At 37.8% G+C, this 20,227-nt stretch overlaps 1 protein-coding gene across 5 annotated transcripts in view; it reads left to right on the top strand.

The window, feature by feature from the left end:
* Positions 1 to 20,227, top strand: part of plxnb2 (plexin B2) — a 200,609-nt gene that overhangs the window by 123,338 nt on the left and 57,044 nt on the right. For all 5 annotated transcript variants that reach the window (XM_033039921.1, XM_033039920.1, XM_033039922.1 and 2 more), the window contains 8 exons: positions 5,742 to 5,921; positions 7,969 to 8,091; positions 9,216 to 9,316; positions 11,912 to 12,038; positions 12,487 to 12,646; positions 14,446 to 14,566; positions 15,566 to 15,677; positions 19,301 to 19,402. In XM_033039921.1, the coding sequence (XP_032895812.1) occupies positions 5,742 to 5,921; positions 7,969 to 8,091; positions 9,216 to 9,316; positions 11,912 to 12,038; positions 12,487 to 12,646; positions 14,446 to 14,566; positions 15,566 to 15,677; positions 19,301 to 19,402 (1,026 nt within the window). The remainder of the gene's footprint in view (positions 1 to 5,741; positions 5,922 to 7,968; positions 8,092 to 9,215; positions 9,317 to 11,911; positions 12,039 to 12,486; positions 12,647 to 14,445; positions 14,567 to 15,565; positions 15,678 to 19,300; positions 19,403 to 20,227) is intronic.

The raw sequence follows: 20,227 nt of genomic DNA, 5'->3' as shown, positions 1-20,227 counted from the left end.
GTACTACTTTTTTTTAATTTATGGTCATTAAAAATGGCAGTACTCTCCGGTCAATCACTTCAGCATAGTGGTGCAGCTAGTAGAGCTGTTGCCTTACAGCACCAGAGAGCCACATTCACTCCTGCCTTCAGGGGCTGCCTGTGTGGAATTTGCTCTTTTTCCCTATGACTAAATGAGATTTCCCCCCCCCTCCCCCCACCACTCCCTCCTAAGAACTCCTGATCACTCCCAATTTCAAAAGATGTAAAGGTTGGTAGCTTAATTACCCACTGTAAATTGAAACACGTGTATAGGTGAGTGGTGATAACTGGGGGAGTTAATGTCAATTGTAAAATTCCTGGGTTTATTGTAAATGCAAAATCTACTTGTATCAAATTGTGCCTGAGAGAAAGCAATTAGTTAGAAAGTAATGAAACATGATAAAATAGGATTTAATAAAGGATTGATAGTTAATGTGGAAATGCCATGCCAAAGGGGCCATTGTGATACTGTATCTATCTGATTATGACAACCTGATAGGAGCACCTTCCTTTTCAAATTATTAAAGGTCGGTATCTAATATACAGTTTCTACTTTTTTTTTAAATGGAGTTAAATTTATCAATAATGATTTACTCAGCTAATTCCTGGGATGAGAGGGATTGTTCTATCACTTAATAAAACACAATTTGGGTCGGTAATCTTTGGAGTTTAGAAGAAAGAAGGGTGGGTCTTATTGAAACATAACATCAGGGCAGGGCAGACCAGACATGTTTTCACATGGGAGAGTATCGAAGAAGGGGGCATAGCTATAAGATTAGGCTACGATCATTTTAAAACCATAAGCACTGTGGAGGCCAGAGCACTGGAAAGGTTTAAAGAGGAGAAAGATTGTTTTAACTGTTTGAAAGTTCAGAATCGAGGCCCATGCGAAACAGACATAGAAGAAGAATTGAGGCCAGTGTCAAATCCACGATAATTGTATTGAATGGCAGGGCAGGATGGAGGAAAAGCGGGATTGTTCTTGCTTTTATTTACTTGTATTCAGGTGCTTTTTTATTTGTGGAGGTATTTATAGTAGGTGAGCTTGTTTTTAAGAATCATGACACCTCCCCCTTCTTCTCCCCCCCCCCCCCCTCCCTCCCCACTCTTTCAAAGGCATATTTTTACAATCCACAGCTGGAGCAATTTAATCTTGGGCTTAATCATATGAATCGTACACAAGAAAAATGTATTATACAAAATAGCTCTGAGAATATTGTGCTTAGTTGGATTAAACAGTGTGTGAAAGCATGCCTCAATGTCTTGTATAAAAAAATCATGTGCATTTGAGCCACATGAATCATACAAAATAATTATTTTTATGCTGGCCTTACCTGGAGGTCTGCCTTTGCATTGGTTGAAAGGAACTCTGATGTGTCAGAGTTATCTCAGCGTATCTGATCAGCTGCCGGCTTGACTCTGATGTGTCTTCCCAGCTCTCTGTTTGAAGTTCCCTCTCACATTTTGCTGATGCTGATTGCATATTCCATCCTTGATCCTGCCCCTTCTAAGGCCTTGGTTCTTGTCCATTACAAATGCCATTAGGGCGGCAGAGTAGCGCAGTGGTAGAGTTGCTGACTTGCAGCGCCGGAGACCCGGGTTCGATCCCGATTACGGGTGCTGTCTGTACGGAATTTGTACGTTCTCCCCGTGACTGTGTGGGTTTTCTTGGAGATCTTCGGTTTCCTCCCACACTCCAAAGACGTACGGGTATGCAGATAATGTCCCTAGTGTGTGTAGGATAGTGTTAATATGCGGGGATATTTGTCTGGTCCTGGTCCTGGTTGTCCGAAGGGACTGTTTCTCGCTCTGTAGTATAGGCTCACAAGAATGATATTTCAGGTTGCCTGAAGTCCACCTGCGATCCAAATTGACAATTCTGGAGCTTCATGTAATAACAAATGTGCTCTCTGCTGTGCCCTGAGATAAAGCTATCAGTTAGAAAGTGAGCAAAGTTGGTGAAAGAAATGAATAATATTGCCAAATGAATAATTTGTACCTGCTTTTTTGAAATATGATGTTTATAATTGTTATACCTGCGGATTTCACTGCCATTGACGGTGTTCTGATACTGATTGTTCAACTGGATATGCACTTGACTATCGTGTGTCTGCTTGCTCCATTCTATAGAATTATATTTACTTATGTTTACTTCGATTTATTCTGTGCTATTCACAAAAGGACATTCCCTCATGAAGGAGAGTAAGCATAAATTGCAGTCCAGTAGCATTATGGACTGGGGATGTTTATACAGCTTGATAAAAGTCACTGGGGATGTCTATCAAGCTGGACATTATAATGGCATTGAAAAGAGAATTGTGCTCTTTTCTGAAAGGAAAGCGTTGAATTATATTGAAAAGGTGTGAGTTAATTTTTTGAAAAGTATTCGCTTATTTGGTATTGAGTAGTTTATTTGTTTCGGAAACAGAAAAACTGTTCTTGTATTGTTCTGTCCTCTTGTTGCGATACCTTCTGCTACTTCCCCTTCAAGGCTCTCATCACTGATTCTATTGTCTGCATATTATAAAATACAATTACAATTGCTGCAGCTGTTTCAATTAAACAGCTCGACTCCATAGAAGAGGCTGTTCTCCACCCTGATGGATTTGGTTATAAGAATTTAATTCAAGCATAATTTGTTTGCATCTTATACAATGGAGAAAAATTATATTAATTCCTCATTCAACCTAACTAATTTACTATGAGGTAAAAATAAACTAAGCTTTTTAAATTGAATTAAAAAAATCCTTGGATACGATACATTATGAATGTTTTGCAAACTCGGCATCTTCAAGAATTAGGACAGTTTTGTACATCTGAATGAAATTCAGCAATTTATCTATGATGTATTATACAGGCTCTGCTCCAGCTATGATATAAATGATAGCATTTATTATTACTAAGGGTTTGAACTGCAAAGGGAACCACATTTTACGGTCATTTTACGCAGATGTGGAGAGATGGAAAGAGTGCCATATACGGTCTAGGTATCTAGACCCAAGGAACAATATATTGGTCAAAGAGGTAATGCAGTGCAGATTCATCAGCTGTGAAAGTGGTTTTGTGTGAATAGGAATGGCCTTTATTCACTTTATATTAGAAGAGGTAAACTTAGCAAGACACACAACACTCTGAGAGGGACTGGGAGGGTCGATGTTGGTAGGATGTTTGACTAGAGATTATAAAACCTGGTAGGAAGTCTCAGGATAAGGGGTCAGACATTTTAGGCCCAAAATTAAGTTCTTTATCTCTCAAATTTGTAGACCTTCAGAATTTATCTCAGACGATGGTCAGTCATTGAGTATATTCAAGACTCAAAATGATAGCTTGTTGGATACAAAATAAATCAAATTATATACAGATCAGGCAGGAAAGTGGATAATGGAACCAATCACCATAGCTTACTGAATGAAGGAGTAGCTTGAGTGACCTTGTGATAAAATGCTACGCTATATAAATCCCATCCATTATTATTATTACTCTTAGTTTTAATATTCTTATCATGTGTATCACGATATGCGCAGTTTCTGATCGTTGAGTTCTATAGATGACCTGAGATGCTCTGGGTTAGAATGCTTTAACGAAGTACGCAAATCTGTTCAGGCTATCTTAAATCATCATTGAGAATAAACTCTCAGTGGTAACCATCCAGCTTAAAGTATTCAACTATTTCCTAAAGGTTCCAGAGTTTGTCCTTGTGCATTGGTTCAGTTTGATCCTTGCTTCCAAGGAACTTACTGGCATCTGTTCCATTTGTTCATCATTTCTTCCAAGGAAGTTCCTGACATCTTGGAACTAAGGGTGAAAGTTACCATTTGCTCCTTAGATCCAAGTCCTATCCGAACTGAAGGCAGCGTTACAGTATAAATAAAACAGATGTTTTATTTATTAATTCATTCAGTCATCTCTTTTTATGCGATTAGGAAGCCTGAATCTTGATTCTTATTCTGAACTGAGGGGGAAATCTTCAATGCAGAAGTAAATGGCTAAAGGTTGACGAGCGAAGGGATCCCAAATACGGAGTGGGAAGAATGCCACGTGGCATATTTTGGGTGTAAGAATTGTAAACTGGGACGCAATTAATAAGAATGAGCCAAGACATTTTAAGACTCTATGTACATTAAAATCAACTAATCATGAAAGCTGCATGCGGTATTGGGTGTCCCAGTACTTTATTGCTCACTTCAACCAGAACAAACTGACATTGCAATATAGTTTGGTAGAATATTGGAAGGATATTCTGAATAATAATAATAATATGTAATTGGTTTGCAGCTGAAAAGCCAACTGCGATTCTTATGTTCTGAAATCATCATCATCATGGTTAGAATATTGAAGTTAGACTTGATTTTTGGAATCCTTTGTAATGTCCTTATTAATCCACAAAAAGTACAGAACATTTAACAGATTTTGAGTATGGTAAGGAATTGTGTACGGGCTTGGGGAATGTCAAGCAATGTCACCATGATGCTAAATAGGATGAAGAGTATTTACTGTATTTAATTGTAATAATTTGATTTATTCCCTAAGGTGGCATTACACACTCTGGTTAAGATGGTTGCATAAAAGAATTAGTAGGGTAAAAAAAAGAGTGACTTCCCTTTGATACTGGAATCCAGTAAGAGGAAATACATTAGGCAGAAATCACACGTAACAATTGTGCCACAACAAAATGTATCTTTCATTCTGTAACTACTTGGTTTAGCCAAAACCCATCAGGTTTTGGGGATGGGCTGGATTATTTAAATAAGAGGGAGTCTGTTTGCACACGAAATGTAATCCCATGAGAGGAGAAAAGAAAAGCCTGTACTCAACTCCAGTGGTAATGTTTTTCGATAGAAATTCTTTCTATTAGTCATCAATTATCCATCATTGCATCCTCCCCATAGGACTGCACCTCCACCATCTTGGGGAATCATTTTCACACACTTGCTGAAATGGGTAGAATGTCAAAAGCAGTTGACGTACAACAGTGAATTTTCTATTACGGAAATGGCCAATTATTTGATCAGTAAGAACATCAAGGATTAGATGAAAGTCCAAAAAATGGGGACTGGCATTAAAATTATAATTCTACAATGGCTCACACAATGTTGGAGTATGGGTCAAACAATCAAGTCCTGTTCTCACTGGTTATTTTGCCTTTATGCACCAGACCATGATTGATGTCCCTTGCCAAATCTAGAATAAAAAGGAACTGCAGATGCTGATTTATACCGAAGATAGATACAAAATGCGGGAATAACTCAGAGGGACAGGCGACGTCTCTGGGGAGAAGGAATGGTTAGCGTTTCGGGTCGAGACCCTTTTTCATACTTTGACTGAAGAAGGGTCTCGACCCGAAACATCACCCATTCCTTCTCTCCAGAGATGCTGCCTGTTCCTGAGTTACTCCAGCATTGTGTGTCTATCTAGTCAAATTTAGAAATCTAGTCTAAAATTTGTTTTGACTAGAAAATTGTGTGGGTTTATCGTGATGGCCTCTGAACCTCTGCTCTTCAGAGAAAGCTCTGCTTATTTAGTGACAGTTCACAAAATTGAGATGCTCCGATACCATTACGTTCTCTGTACTGTCCAACTCGCAGTGCTTTTCTGAAGCTACCTGAAGTGAATAGTTAATAATGACATCATTTTTACCAATAATTTAAAAAATCTTATTTATTCACCTTAATTTATGGAATTTAAAGCTAACTTTTATTCCATTATTTATTGTTACACCAGGATCAAGTAGAGGCATATCCTTGCAGTGGTGAACATCTTCCATACCCCATCGCAAGCAGGAAGGGTATTATAGCCGTGCCACTGTTAAAGTATAATACCAATTTATCGGCAATAGCTGTAATGGTGGAGAATAACAACACAATTGCCTTTTTGGGCAACGCAATTGGAAAAATTCATAAGGTAAGATTTAGTGTGATATTTTCTTTCATTAAACAAAAGTGAATAAGACAAGTCCTGAAAAATTAATTGTTGTACAGGCAGATCTGCAATAATTTCTAAAGCATGAATTGGGTATAATACATGATGAATTAAAGAACAGTATTGACATTATATGGTCAGTTTAATTATAACACATTTGGAAACTAGAAAACCACTTGGATGTTGCTAAGCTAATACAAAACAAGCTGTCTGGATTTAAACTGTAGAGAGAAAAAAAACCTATAATCATAGGTTAAAGTAGCAGCTGATGTGCAGTAACAGGTTGCCTTTAATACTTTTAATACCTAGAAAATAAACTGTAATACATAAAATTACGTAATATATTAAACCATAAAATAAAAAAACCCTCGGAAAGGATGAGACAAAAAAAGAACAAAACCCAGCTCGACTAACTGGAGAATGAAAAAGTATGCAGTATTTGATAGCAACTGGATTTTAAGTCCTACCGTGATCTGACAATGCAAAACTAAAAATTACGTCATGGTGAGACTACATAGTGGATACCGAGGTGATTCACGCTGGTGGTGTCTATGGTGGATCATTGTCCTTTCATCTGTTTAAGAGCCTGACTACCTAGTCAGAAGGGTCTCGACCCAAAACATCATCTATTCCTTCTTTCCAGAGATTCTGCCTGTCCCACTGAGTTACTCCAGATTTTTGATTTACGTAGAATTGATCAATACTTTCAATCTCTTAAACTTTTGTAATATTAACAATTCTATAAATGTGAATATCTAGATTTAAAAAGTTTTAAACATGCTGGTTCACTGTATTGCCACGTACCATCACAAGAAAAAGCATTGCTTGTAAGAGACACATAGATTTTGATCATAGATTTGGAGAGTTTTTTCATGATGAGTTATTTAAAAATGTTATTTTTTCTATAAGTTTTGGGAAGATACAAAGGGGAATTAGATAGGAAGAATAAGACGAACAATTACACAATATATGAAGTTTACATTCTAGCAGTAATCATACAGAAGGAACAATGATGTAATCATGTAACAGTTCCATTTTATTGATGGTAAGTACAATAAAATCTGAATAAAGGAGGCACAGGGAACTTGAGCTGCTGGAATCTTTAGCAAAATAACAATATCCAGGAGAAACTCATAGTGTCAGGCAGCATCTGTGGAGAGAATGGATAGGCGATGTTTCGGGTCGGGTCCCTTCTTCAGAGTAATTGTAGTCACGGGCAGAATGCTGGGAAAGGGAGGTGGGGGCAGGGCAAAACCTGGCAGGCAATAAGTGGATACAGGGAGGGAGCTTGATTGGAGATGGAAGGAGTCAGTGACAAAGGTTAGAGGTGAAAACGAGACTATAGGGTGTCGGATAAGGATAGAAAAGGAGGAGTGAAATGTAAAGCCAGAGAAAGGGATATGGGTTGAAGGGGAAAGGGGAGAATACACGAGAGACTCGGGGAAATGTGTACGGAGGGGAAAGGAGCAGGGGGAGTGAGGGGTGGGGAAATAATGGGAGAAATGGGTGCACACCAGAATGGTTAGGGCAGTCACAGGAAAGAGTGGGAATGGGGGAGGTATTACTTAAAATTGGAGGATTATGTGTTCATACCGTTGAATAAATCTATTTTGTGATTATTCTTTTGAAAGAGCTGAAAAATGCCTTGGAGAGTGATGCTGGTGTGTGACAGACTGATGTGAAATATGCAAGAGTGTTTAATAAAATGGAGCTTATTAACATGTGATATTTACTATTCAAAATACTGAATGATATGTGTATTTTCAGGTTTGTTCATATTTTCCTACATATGAAGCAAAAGTGTGCCAAAATCAGTTTTATCATTTCAAACCTGAATGTGTTTTTCAATTTACTGAAAATGAGAAAAGTATTTTAAATCCAAGATTGGTGTTTTCACAAAATGTCCTCGAAATAATGGAGCAACTTGTATATTACTGCAAATTATTCATTAGGTTTTACGGTAAACATATGGGTATGTCCTTTTGTATTATTTCTTTCAGTGCAATGACAAATGTTCACTATTCAATAGGTATTTCTGGACAAAAGGGCAGAAGAATATCAAACTATTTCTATGAATTCCAGCAGCCAAGTTAACAGTGACCTTGTTTTCGATGCAAAAAGGGATCACCTTTATGTGGTGACAGGTAAACAGGTAATATATAATTTTAATGTGTTTTTTTCCCAATTTACTAAGCTGTATGTTAGATCTAAAGATGTGTCTTAAAACATTGTGCATTGTCATATTGATGCTTCAATCACAGTACCTTTTGTGGTAAAGCTACGTTCAACTAATAACACATCTTTCTTTCGTATTTAACCCGATATTGTAGTGTATGCCATTTACACAATGCAGAAAGCAAGTTATTCATTTCAGAGACAGGCAAATTGTGAATTTTGTTGCAATTTATCTCAGGGATATTTTTGAGACATATTTTCAATTGGAAGCAACGTGTTCTGGCTTTGTGCTAGTACCCTAAGTTGTAAAATTCCTATCAAAAATGGGAGGCATGGTCAGTATAATTGTGAACTTTTAGCAAAATGAGCCAGCATACTGAGTATATAGTTAAACACAAAATTTCATCTTTCGGGGGGGGGGGGGGGGTGTGTGAGGAAACCCAAGCACTCAAGGGAAGCACATGTGGTTATGGAACGAATGTGCAAACTCCAAACAGCAAACAAGGTCAGGGTTGAATCTAGGTCACTGGAGCTACAATATGAGGCAGCACCTATAACTCCTCTGCCACTCTGTTGCCTGCTGAAATGAATGGAGTTTGCGAACCTGCCTGAGTTTAACCTGACACAGATTTAGTGAGCAGCTTTCCTAGAATAACAGCTGAGAAGCTGGCACTCTGTCAATGGACACCAAGACTTTTACATTTATTTGTGCATGCCTGAGCAAGTGACTCAAAATTACTGAAATAGGGAATCTAGGCAAGCATATTGTCATAGAGCATAGAACATAGAATAGTGCAGCACAGGAACAGGCCCTTCAGCCCACAATGTCTGAGCCAAACATGATGTCTTCAAAACACCAGGCATGATTTCAGGAGGGCCTACCTTGTCATATAAAGACAGTAACTAAGTGAAATCTACTCAATATGTTGATGTTTTTTGGTACCTGTGGAGTGAATTTGTTGTGAAATAGTACAAAATAAAGACATGCCATACATAGTTGCAGTCGGTTTGAATTAAAGAAAAAGTGTTAAATTACTTCACTTTCTCTATTTCAAAATGTGCATGATATAATTTTTATTTTGGTAAAAACTTGTCTTTCAGATCACGCGTCTACCTGTACAGGAATGCATCAACGCCAAAACTTGTGATTCATGCATTGCATCTAATGATCCTTATTGTGGTTGGTGTGTAGCAGAGGGAGTGTAAGTCTTGTTGATTGTGGAGTTTGGCCGTGATAGTGTCAGGAGTAGTCAATCTGTGGAACAGACTTCCCAGTATGATGTGGAAGCAGCTGGAAGTAATTGGTTCAGGTCAAATCCTTTTCTCACTTGAAGGGCAAGTACCAACCTGCAAGGAGTGGCTTGTTTCACTCTAGTTTCATGTAATTAAATATTAGATGACAACTTCCGATAACCACTCTCTTGGCACATATGTTTATATGAATATTAATTTCTGGATGAAACTTGCTTAGAAAATGTTAATGTAGGCTTTTATGTTCTGCTTCAGTAGCACTTAGTGGAGAAACACATCATTTGCTGCTACCAGGGCACGGCTTCCTGTACTTTATACCTTAAATCATTGTCAAACATTTTCTCAATGTCCATTTTTACTTTCATCGTCCCTTATCTACCTTTTGTTGTATTTCTTTTGTCAAAGTTTACATTTGAAACATTAACTCAGCTGTGTGGACACCAGTTGACCAGATGTATTTTTCCAGGACTGTTTTTGTTTTGGTTATTCCAGAATCAGGATTTATTTTGCTTTATTTTACTCCAGTTCCCTTTTGAAGGACTTCATGGAATCAACATTCTTGCAAATTCTATTTCACTAATATTCAGTATTCGGTATTTACTTTAATGTAATTTTCACTGAGTATTTACATACACAGAGGAAACGAAAAATTGTTCCTCAATCAGTTCCTATCAGTGCAGTTAATAAAAACAGAATAAATACATACAACTTTAAAATTAACTTATCTAAAATAGACTTTAAAATTGAACTAAAAACAAACATTCAGACCGGACAGTGGCTCTGCTTTGACAGGTGTCTAGCTGTCAAAGTATGGACGAGGTTAGGTGTGTTGGTGTATGATGTATGGGGAGGGGACACAGTCTGTTAACCAGTTTTATTGCCTGTGGGAAGAAGCTGTGTAGCATCCTGCTGGTTCTGCAGCTGATGCTCCTGTACCTCTTCCCAGATGGCAGAATGGAGAAGATATGGTGTGATGGGTGATAGGGGTCCTTAATCTCTGCGGATGCTGCGCTTCTGATAGATCTCCAACAGGAAAGGGAGTGGAGCACCAATGATCCTACTGGCTCTTCACTATCCTGTTAAGTTGTTTTTGTTCATAAGCCTTACTTAATATGTGGTGTGACAGATGGGAATACGGTTTCTTCCCAATATTCTGCCATGGCTGAGGCTTAGTTTTTAATTTTAGTTTATAAACTGAAAATTAAGCTGCCTGCTTACATCTGCTTTATCATATCCACAACATTTCAGAAATTATGCCCCTTTTAATTCAGCTTTTCTGGAATGGTGAGTGGGTGGGCTGGGAGTCTGTGGTCCTTATTATTGTCTTTATGAATCAACTTTGATACCTCCTCGTGCCCAGTAAATTCTTTGCCTTACATTTGGAATTGTTGAGTAAAGGCAAGCTTAACTAACTGATAACTGTTACTGGCATATTTGTAGTTTCCTGTTTTAAATTTGCATTCTCTTTTCGGGGCATCAATGACACAATATTTAAAAATAATTTATTTACAGAATTTGCTGTCAAATGGATTCTGAAGGAAACTCTCAATATTTAACAAAGGAAATGTTCACAATTTCCTGCAGAATCCATTAATAATATTTGTATATATTGGAAATAAAAAATATTTATCCTTTTGAATACTTGATATTTAAATGTCCATAAATGGCAGTCGTGTGCAGTTATTTAACCTAAATGTCAGATTATTTTTTTAATGGAGAAAACCAGCACCTGCAGTACCAAGAGTGAGGAAATTAAAGGGGATAAATGTTTAGACACATGCTAGAGACTGCCAGAGAATATAAGTGGCAAATGTTCAAGGGAGAATGTTTTCCTGGTTTTAAAGCCCAGGAAAATATCTGTCTCAGTCTTGAGTCCAGCATGGCAAACCTTTTAAGATGACAGAATTCAAAGCACATCATAACAAATATAATTTCCATTCATGAATACACAAATTACGAGCATGTGTAGCCAACTTGGCTCCTCGAGCCTCTTCTGTAATTTAATAAGATCACAACTAATTAGATTTTATCCTCAACTCCATATTCCTATCTACCTACATTAATCTCGTATCCCCTTATCTATATGCTGCTGTATTAAAAATATTCAAACACTACTCCAACCAGCCTTTGAAGAAGATTTCCAAAATATTTTTAACCTCCGAGGAAAGATTTTTGCCTCATATTTGTCTTAAACAGATGACCACTTATTCATCGTGACCACAGTTTTAGATTCTCCCATGAGTGGAAACAACCTTTTCACTTCCACCCTGTCAAAATCTCTCAAATCTTGCAAATTCCAAACACATACCCTCTCAATTTTCTAACCATTAGTGGACACACCTAGCCTATTTAATATGTTCTTGTAAGGCAACCTACCCACTCCTGGTATTAGTCTGGTAAATATTCCATAAACTCCCTTGAATAAGGAGACCAGTACTCATATGTGGTATTTCAAATGCAGTATTGCCAAGGCCATATATAACCAAAGCATTTCAGCATGTGTTTAGACCAATGGATGAACCAATGTCTATCACATGTCTTATCAGATGTTCAAGGAAGTCGGACTGTCCCAAAGCTGGTGAAAAAGACCATTGGCTGTGGAGTCAGGACAAAAGATGTGTGACAGTCATTAGTGCTTTTCCTCAGAGCATGAGTCGAAATGAAGGAGGCCGGGTATGTAGTTCAAAGTTTTACTGTTGGGTTAGTGGTTCGGAGGTAACGATTAATACTGTCAATCTGTTTGTATGATTGTATTAAAAATTCCAAATGTTATATTTCTAAATTAATACCGAGAATGTTTGATAGCTGTCCATTTTTCCTGTGATCATATTTTTGTGATAATTAGTCTATTACACTAAAGAAAATTGTTACAATGATGAATATATTTTTGAACGCATTTATTCTAACCATCTGTTGAAGAGAGTTGCTGTTCCTCCAAATAATTTTACATACGTTTTTCCATATGTTTATGACTTTAAAATGTGGTTTGCAATTAACAGACAATAATGCCTTTGAATTAAAATGAAGGAATTCTGTTTTGATATTTATGTATTAGGATAATTTATAAATAATGCAAAATAATTTTAATGTAATAATTAATTTATCTTTTTAATAAAATCAGGTACAACTGAAAGTTGACCCGTTCCCTGCTTTAACAAAGAATGACACCATTGAGTGTTTTTTCAATAATAATATAAATGTTGAAACAACCAACACAAAAGATTCTGTTACCTGTCAGTTTCCACGTGTGAGTGCAATTATTGCTACACCCCCAGGTCAAGGTGAGTTCTCACACTGAAGGATATATTTGTTGAAGGAACCTCCCTAATAAAAATATGTTTGGGACATTATAATTCTGAATTTGGATATAATAAGGACATATTACCAAGGCTGATTTAAAAAAAAAAGTAAAACTCATTAAATTTACTCTACACTTGTTTCAATGTAGTTATAAAGAAATGTCTACAGCTAATGTACTATGAAGCAGTTGCGAACAATAGGTCTTGATTTAGTTTACGCACACAATTAAGAAATACTTAGATCCTTGCTAAGTAGTGAGACCATGTAACAGAACCTCGACAAAATCAATGCCACAATACTGAAAATGAACTCTGGCTTGCTTTGCTAACCTGTTTTTAAGACTCCTGTCTGAGTTAGCACTCAGATATTAGTGAACTATTGTTACTTGTACTTGATTCTATCTTGTACAATTAACATAACAGGGAATCAAATGTGTGTTTTTTAAACTCAATGCCACAATAGCAATATTTATGATGACAGCAGAATGTACAGAAAATATTATTTGTCACATTTGTTACATGGGCAAAAATTACAGGAGCTGCCATTGTTAAAGTACAAAGTTTTGTTTGAAAATTCACTCTTGATCTGTAGAAATAGATTAGAATTTTGATTGGAGTACTTCGTCAGTTTGATGTCTCTATTTTTGCTAATCAGTCTATATCCCATTCCCTTTTGCTATTTCAATATAGATTGCATTTACTCTTGTCCTTATGGTCCTGTCCCACTGTATGAGCTAATTTAAGAGCTCTCCCGAGTTAAAAAAAAAATCAAACTCGTGGAAGCACGTAGAATGTACATAGAAACATAGACATAGAAAATAGGTGCAGGAGTAGGCCATTCGGCCCTTGGAGCCTGCACCGCCATTCAATATGATCATGGCTGATCATCCAACTCAGTATCCTGTACCTGCCTTCTCTCCATACCCCCTGATCCCTTTAGCCACAAGGGCCACATCTAACTCCCTCTTAAATATAGCCAATGAACTGGCCTCAACTACCTTCTGTGGCAGAGAATTCCAGAGATTCACCACTCTCTGTGTGAAAAATGTTTTCCTCATCTTGGTCCTAAAAGATTTCCCCCTTATCCTTAAACTGTGACCCCTTGTTCTGGACGTCCCCAACATCGGGAACAATCTTCCTGCATCTAACCTGTCCAAACCCTTAAGAATTTTGTAAGTTTCTATAAGATCCCCCCTCAATCTTCTAAATTCTAGCGAGTACAAACCGAGTCTATCCAGTCTTTCTTCATATTAAAGTCCTGACATCCCAGGAATATCCCAGGTACGTAGCAGGTACGTCGGAGCTCGGGACGTCTCTTAGCGGCTCGTAACGCTAACTCGGGTACTCGGGAAACGCGGTAAGCTCGGGAAGACTCGTGAAGATTCTTCAACATGTTGAAAAATGTCCACGAGAGTCCCGAGTACCTACGAGCGGCTATTACCGTAATTCACTGAGTTCGAATCAGAGGAAACTCGGGAGAACTCTTGAATTAGCTCGTACAGTGAGACAGCCCCATTATTGTTCCCATTGAGTATGTAAATCTTCTGAACTTTGGTTGATTCCTCAATGAGTGTTCATTGAGATGTCACCTAAACTTTAGTTGAGAAATGTTCAATGGTTTAACCTTGAACTGAAAAAAAACAACTCATGATATTTGATTCCCTCTATTGTCTCATAAAACATAATTCTTCTCTCCAACTTAAAAGCAAGGTTGTGGATTGTTGTTTCAATGCAGAGCTTAACATACAATTGAAGATATTAATGTGTTCTCTTCTTTGTAGATTATGTTGATGTTGAAGTAAAACTGATGTATGTGAGCGGAGGAAATAAAGTAGCTTTCACAAGAATACTTTATTCATTTTATGACTGCAATGCTGCCATGAAATTGTTTCCAAAGATTCCGTAAGCAATTTTTCTTTCTAAAGTGATTGACAGCACCAGTTAAGATTTGTGTATTATTTTAAAGGAATCTGTCAGGTGTGCATTAGTTTTTCATTCAATAGTATGTGTTTTAGGGAATACTAGATGTTAACCTTGACGCTTGTTGGAAAAATACGTTTACTATCAAGTATTTATTTGCTTCTTTTCCATTCTTTCTTGCCCTTTTAGTTTTGCAAGTTGCTGCTGAGGATTGAGCGGGAAGGAGGGGGAGCTGTGGGGGAATTAGAAAGAAATGAGTAACTGGCAGTAGTCCTTTAACAAAAAAAAAGAAATGTTCAGTTTGAAGTTTGATGCCTCACATACAAGTTGATGGCTGTCTTTGGTGATGATAATTGGTTACTTGTCTATTTCTCATCGGAAGTACTGGTATTGATTCAGACATCTAACTAAATTGATTACATTCTTGTCAGTAAATAGCATATTGAAAGACATTAGAAAAGTAGGTATATTAATTATAGAATGGTACTTGGCCACTGTTGCAGATTTATATCATCATTATGCAGGAGCATACTTTAGTCACGAAACCTGTTTAATTTGTTAAACAGCATTCATTTATTTTCATTGGTTCTTCAAGAGGGTAAATATTCCTTTCAGTTTATTTTCATAGATGGGGTGGTAGCAATGTCAACACTTATAGTTCATGCATGATTCCTTTGAAAGAAGGAGACAAAATTAAGAGTCAACCATATTGCTCAATTTCAGTTTATGTAAAGTCAGAGTAGTTTGAATTTATTTCATTCGTAATTTCATGTTGTTGTAGCAATAAACAATGTGACAACGTTTGCTAGGATATTATTTCTCCATGTAATGCTGCTTAATCTAATTTGCCATATGGTGACAATTTAATTTAATATTCCTTATGTTTTACTGTAGAAGCTTCAGATTAGGAAATAATAATTTTAACCAGGGACTTGATCATGTTGTGATGTAGTAATAAACATGCGCATGTTTACTGTTTAGGTGCGATTCCTGTGTGGGGAGCAAGTGGACCTGTAATTGGGATATTTCAGAACACAAATGTAAAGATGGTAGTGGCAATGCAGGCCAATCAAATATTATTCAAAGTAAAATGGTAAGAATTGGTTTATTGTCCAAACTGCTGCGATGAAAACAACAAAATGTGCAGATCAATCAAAGTAATATTTGACCAACTGATAACAAAGTCTGTAATTTGAGACACAATGGAATCCTGTCATGGTAAACAGGGATATGTAGCAAAATATTAAATATTCCCAGTGAACTACAAAGCAACATGACTAAATAGATCTGTAATAAGAGAGATGTGTGTACAGCAAATTCCCAGCATTAGCTTTTCATTACTTTGCACCACACACTGTTAAGAGTTTTAAATGCTAATTCTGAACAGATTCGGTCAGTGTTGTTTAGCTTTGTGGCCTGAAACTAGCCACATATTTCATGAAAGCACTAATGTTTTCTTATTGCAGTTGAATACTTGCAGATATTCCTAATGAGCAGGTTCTGGATATTGCAGAAATTTTATGGTGTAGAGAAATAACTAAAATGTTGTAAAATTAGAAAAATACATTGGGGACATGTAGGTTATTTTCTCTGCACTGTATGTTAATATTTAGAAATATATCATCTATGTTCTGCCTATTAATTTTCTCCATTCTAAATCCCAGTGCCTGATTTGAAACGGAACTGTAAACTTGACTAAAATTAAAACAACCCAATAGTGGTGCTCCAGTGCAACTATTGGCTTCTGGGTGGGATTACATCATTTGAGAATAATGCATTCACAACGGGTTTTTTTTAATGCAAATATTGAATTTAAATAAAAATATCAGGAATGAAACATTGAGGTAGCAACTGAATTACAACTGTGCACCTTGATCCTATTAACTCTCCTGCCTTTGACCTTGCTGTATGTACAATCACGTTGATCTTGCATATTTGACTTTCCATATTTAATGCCACGGGAGATTGCATCATGCTTAAACTATTTATGATTCCAAGTGAAGTGCTTATTTAAAGTATTAAAAAAAAGAAATTATTTATACATCAATTGCATGGAGTTGAATGGATGCCTTCTCATCTAAAGACATTAATCCACAGTGGTGTGAGCTGGTCACTTTAACAAAATCGTTGCATATGTGTGAGCTGAGAAAGTGAGTGCTGAGGGTCAATTTGATCTTGAGGTAGGATAAAAATTAGCAAGGTTCTGAGAGGCAAGCCACAGCTTTCAGAGTACAATAAAGTTATAAAACTTGCTGATAACCTGCTGAGTCCACTGAATCTCCCTCCTTTAATTGCTGTTACTTTGTTTGAAACTCACGAAAACCTGAAGCTAAAGATGGCTGCAATACAGGCCTGTCAGAGAATCACCAGAGAAGACACCAAGACTGGTGATGTCCATGAATCACAGGCTTCAAGCAATTGCGTGCAAAGGCTATGCAACAAAATACTAAACATGACTACTTTCATTTACGTGACATTGCTGTGTCACAAACATTATGGTGCCCTGAAATGGGGGGACTATGTATAAACACAGCTGTAATTTCTACATGGTGAAACCAATATGTATAAAAATGGCTTTTATTAAAATCTGACAATGTGCACTTTAACCACATGTGATTTTTTTTTCCTAATACAAATTTCAAATCGTGGAGTACAGAGGCAATTAAATAAATGATGGGTCTTTGCCCCAAACATTATGGAGGGTACTGTATCTATTTTAGGCAGCAGGGAAGGGGGGATTTCCACATTTTGCTGCACAGCTCAATGCGTTCTACACACAGTTCGATAGGAGAACAAAGATGTGCCTTCCCGAGCTCCTATTCGCCCTGACGGTGTTACCGAGGCCGACGTCAGAAGATCCTTCAGGGGGTGAACCCTCAGAAAGCGCCTGGACCTGATGGTATACCCGGTCGAGTTCTCAAAACCTGTGCAGACCAACTGGCGGGAGTTTTTGCAGACATTTTCAACCTCTCACTTCTGAGGTCTGCGGTTCCCACCTGCTTTAAGAGGACATCAATTATACCAGTGCCTAAGAAGAGTAAGGTGACGTGCCTCAATGACTATCGACCAGTGGCACTAACGTCTGTGGTGATGAAGTGCTTTGAGAGGTTGGTTATGGCGCTCATCAGCTCCTACCTCGACAAGAACCCCGACCAACCACAGTTCGCATACCGCCACAACAGGACAACGGAGGATGCAATTTCACTGGCTCTCCACTCCGCACTGGACCACTTGGACAATAAAACACCTACGTTACCCTGTTGTTTTTAGACCACAGCTCGGCATTTAATACTATAATTCCTTCCAAGCTGGTTACCAAGCTCACGGAACTGGGCCTCTGCACGTCCCTCTGCAATTGGATCCTCGACTTCCTCATCCACAGACCACAGTCTGTTCGAATTGGAGGAACCACTTCATCCTCAGTAACAATTAGTCCCGGAGTACCTCAAGGCTGCGTGCACAGCCCCCCCCCCCCCGCTTTACTCACTCTATATCCATGACTGCGTAGCCGGTCATAGTACGAACTCCATCATCAAGTTCGCCGAAGACACCACTGTGGTTGGACGAATCACAGATGGGGACGAGTCAGAATATAGAAGTGAGATCGACCGACTGACCAAATGGTGCCAGCACAACAACCTGGCTCTCAACATCAGTGAGACCAAGGAACTGATTGTGGACTTTGGTAGGAGAAGGATGAGGACCCATAATCCTGTTTATATGGTGGAAAGGGTCAATAACTTCAAATTCGTGGGCGTGCATATATCAGAAGATCTTTCCTGGACCCAGCACACCAATGCAATTGTAAAGAAGGCACATCAGCAACTCTACTTCCTGAGAAGATTACGGAGATTCCGCATGTTGAAGATGATTCTCCTAAACTTCTACAGGTGCACGATAGAGAGCATTCTGACTGGTTGCATCATGGCCTGGTTTGGTAACTTGAACGTCCAGGAGCGAAAAAGACTACAAAACGTTGTGACCACTGCCCAGTCCATCACCGGCTTTGACCTCCCCACCGTCGAAGGGATCTATCGTAGTCGCTGCCTCAAAAAGGCAGCCAAAATCATCAAGGACCCATACCATCCTGACCACACACTCATCTCACCATTGCCATTAGGAAGAAGGTACAGGAACCTGAAAACTGTAACGCCCAGGTTCAGGAACAGCTCTTCCCCTCAGCCATCAGGCTATTAAATACAACAATGAAAAAGCTCTGAGCTCTGAACTGCAAAAGACTATATTATTATTTGTTATTTGCACTATATTTGTTATTTATTGAACTTTTTCTTTTTTCTTGTTTTAATGTACAATGTTTACATATTCACGTATTCTGTTGTGCTGCAGCAAGTAAGAATTTCATTGTCCCATCCGGGACATATATGACAATAAAACACTCTTGACTCTTGACCTGATCTTTGTTTTGTGTCAGATTGTAAATAATCTTTATAAAATGGAACCTGACTGCTTCCAGTTCCTTGTTTTTTCATTATTTAATCTAAATGAAGCACTATCAATATGTAAGAAATTTTAATTGAATAGAACTGAAGGGAAGTTTAATTGGAATTTAACACTTTGGTCAGGGACCCTTCCTCAGGGCCTGGTCAGCAGTTCTGTATTTGTTAAGGATTTTATTTGTTTTCGTTATTAGATTGATGATTTATAATAAAAGTAGTATTTTGCATGTAAGTCATTAAAGTTATGGTTTGTTTCTAGGCTCATATGTGTCCACGATTTGGAAATTCTTCACTGCTGTTCATTCCAATGAATGTAACGAACAGCATTGCATTTGAAGGGGAAAATGTTGATTTCTATCGGGTAAGTCTAAACATAGAACACAAAACAGGACAGCCCACAATATCTGTGCCAAACATGAATCCAAAGCCAACTCTTATCTGCCTGCACTTAATCCATATTCCTCCATTCACTGCATATCTAAAAATATCTTAATGTGGTTATCTAAAAGTCTTTCAAATGCCACTATTCCATCGGCCTCCACCACCAACCCTGGCATTGTGTCCCAGGCACTCACTACTCTTTGTGTGGAAAAAAAAAAGTCCCGCTCAACTCCTTTAAACTTTGCCCCTCTCACGTTAAAGCTATGCCCTCTATTGTTTGATATTGCTATCATGGGAGAAAGGTTATGAATGTTTACTTTAATTATGCATCATAATTTCATATACTTCTATTAGGTCTTCTCTCAACTTCTGGCATTCCAGAGAAAACAATTCAAGTCTGTCCAACCTCTTTCTGCAGCTAATACCCCCTAATCTAGGCATAATTCTGGTAAACCATCTCTACACCCTCTCCAAAGCCTCCTCATTCTTCCTGTAATGGCACAATCTGAACTGCACACAATACTCCAAATGTGGTCTTACCAAAGTTCTATAAATCTGCATCGTGACTGTGACTCTTATACTCAATGCCCCAACCAATGAAGGCAGGCATATTTGCAGTGCATTCAGAAAGTATTCAAATCACTTCACTTTTTCCGCATTTTGTTACCTTATTTTAAAATGGATTAAATTCACACAATCCCCTAGAATGAAGAAGCGAAAACAGGTGTTTAGACATTTTTGCAAAGTTATAAAAAATAAACAACTGAAATATCAAATTTACATTAGTATTCAGACCCTTTGCTAT

The sequence above is a fragment of the Amblyraja radiata genome, chromosome 21 (assembly GCF_010909765.2).
Source record: "Amblyraja radiata isolate CabotCenter1 chromosome 21, sAmbRad1.1.pri, whole genome shotgun sequence".
Classification (NCBI taxonomy): domain Eukaryota; kingdom Metazoa; phylum Chordata; class Chondrichthyes; order Rajiformes; family Rajidae; genus Amblyraja; species Amblyraja radiata.
This window is presented reverse-complemented; position numbering and strand designations above follow the sequence as displayed.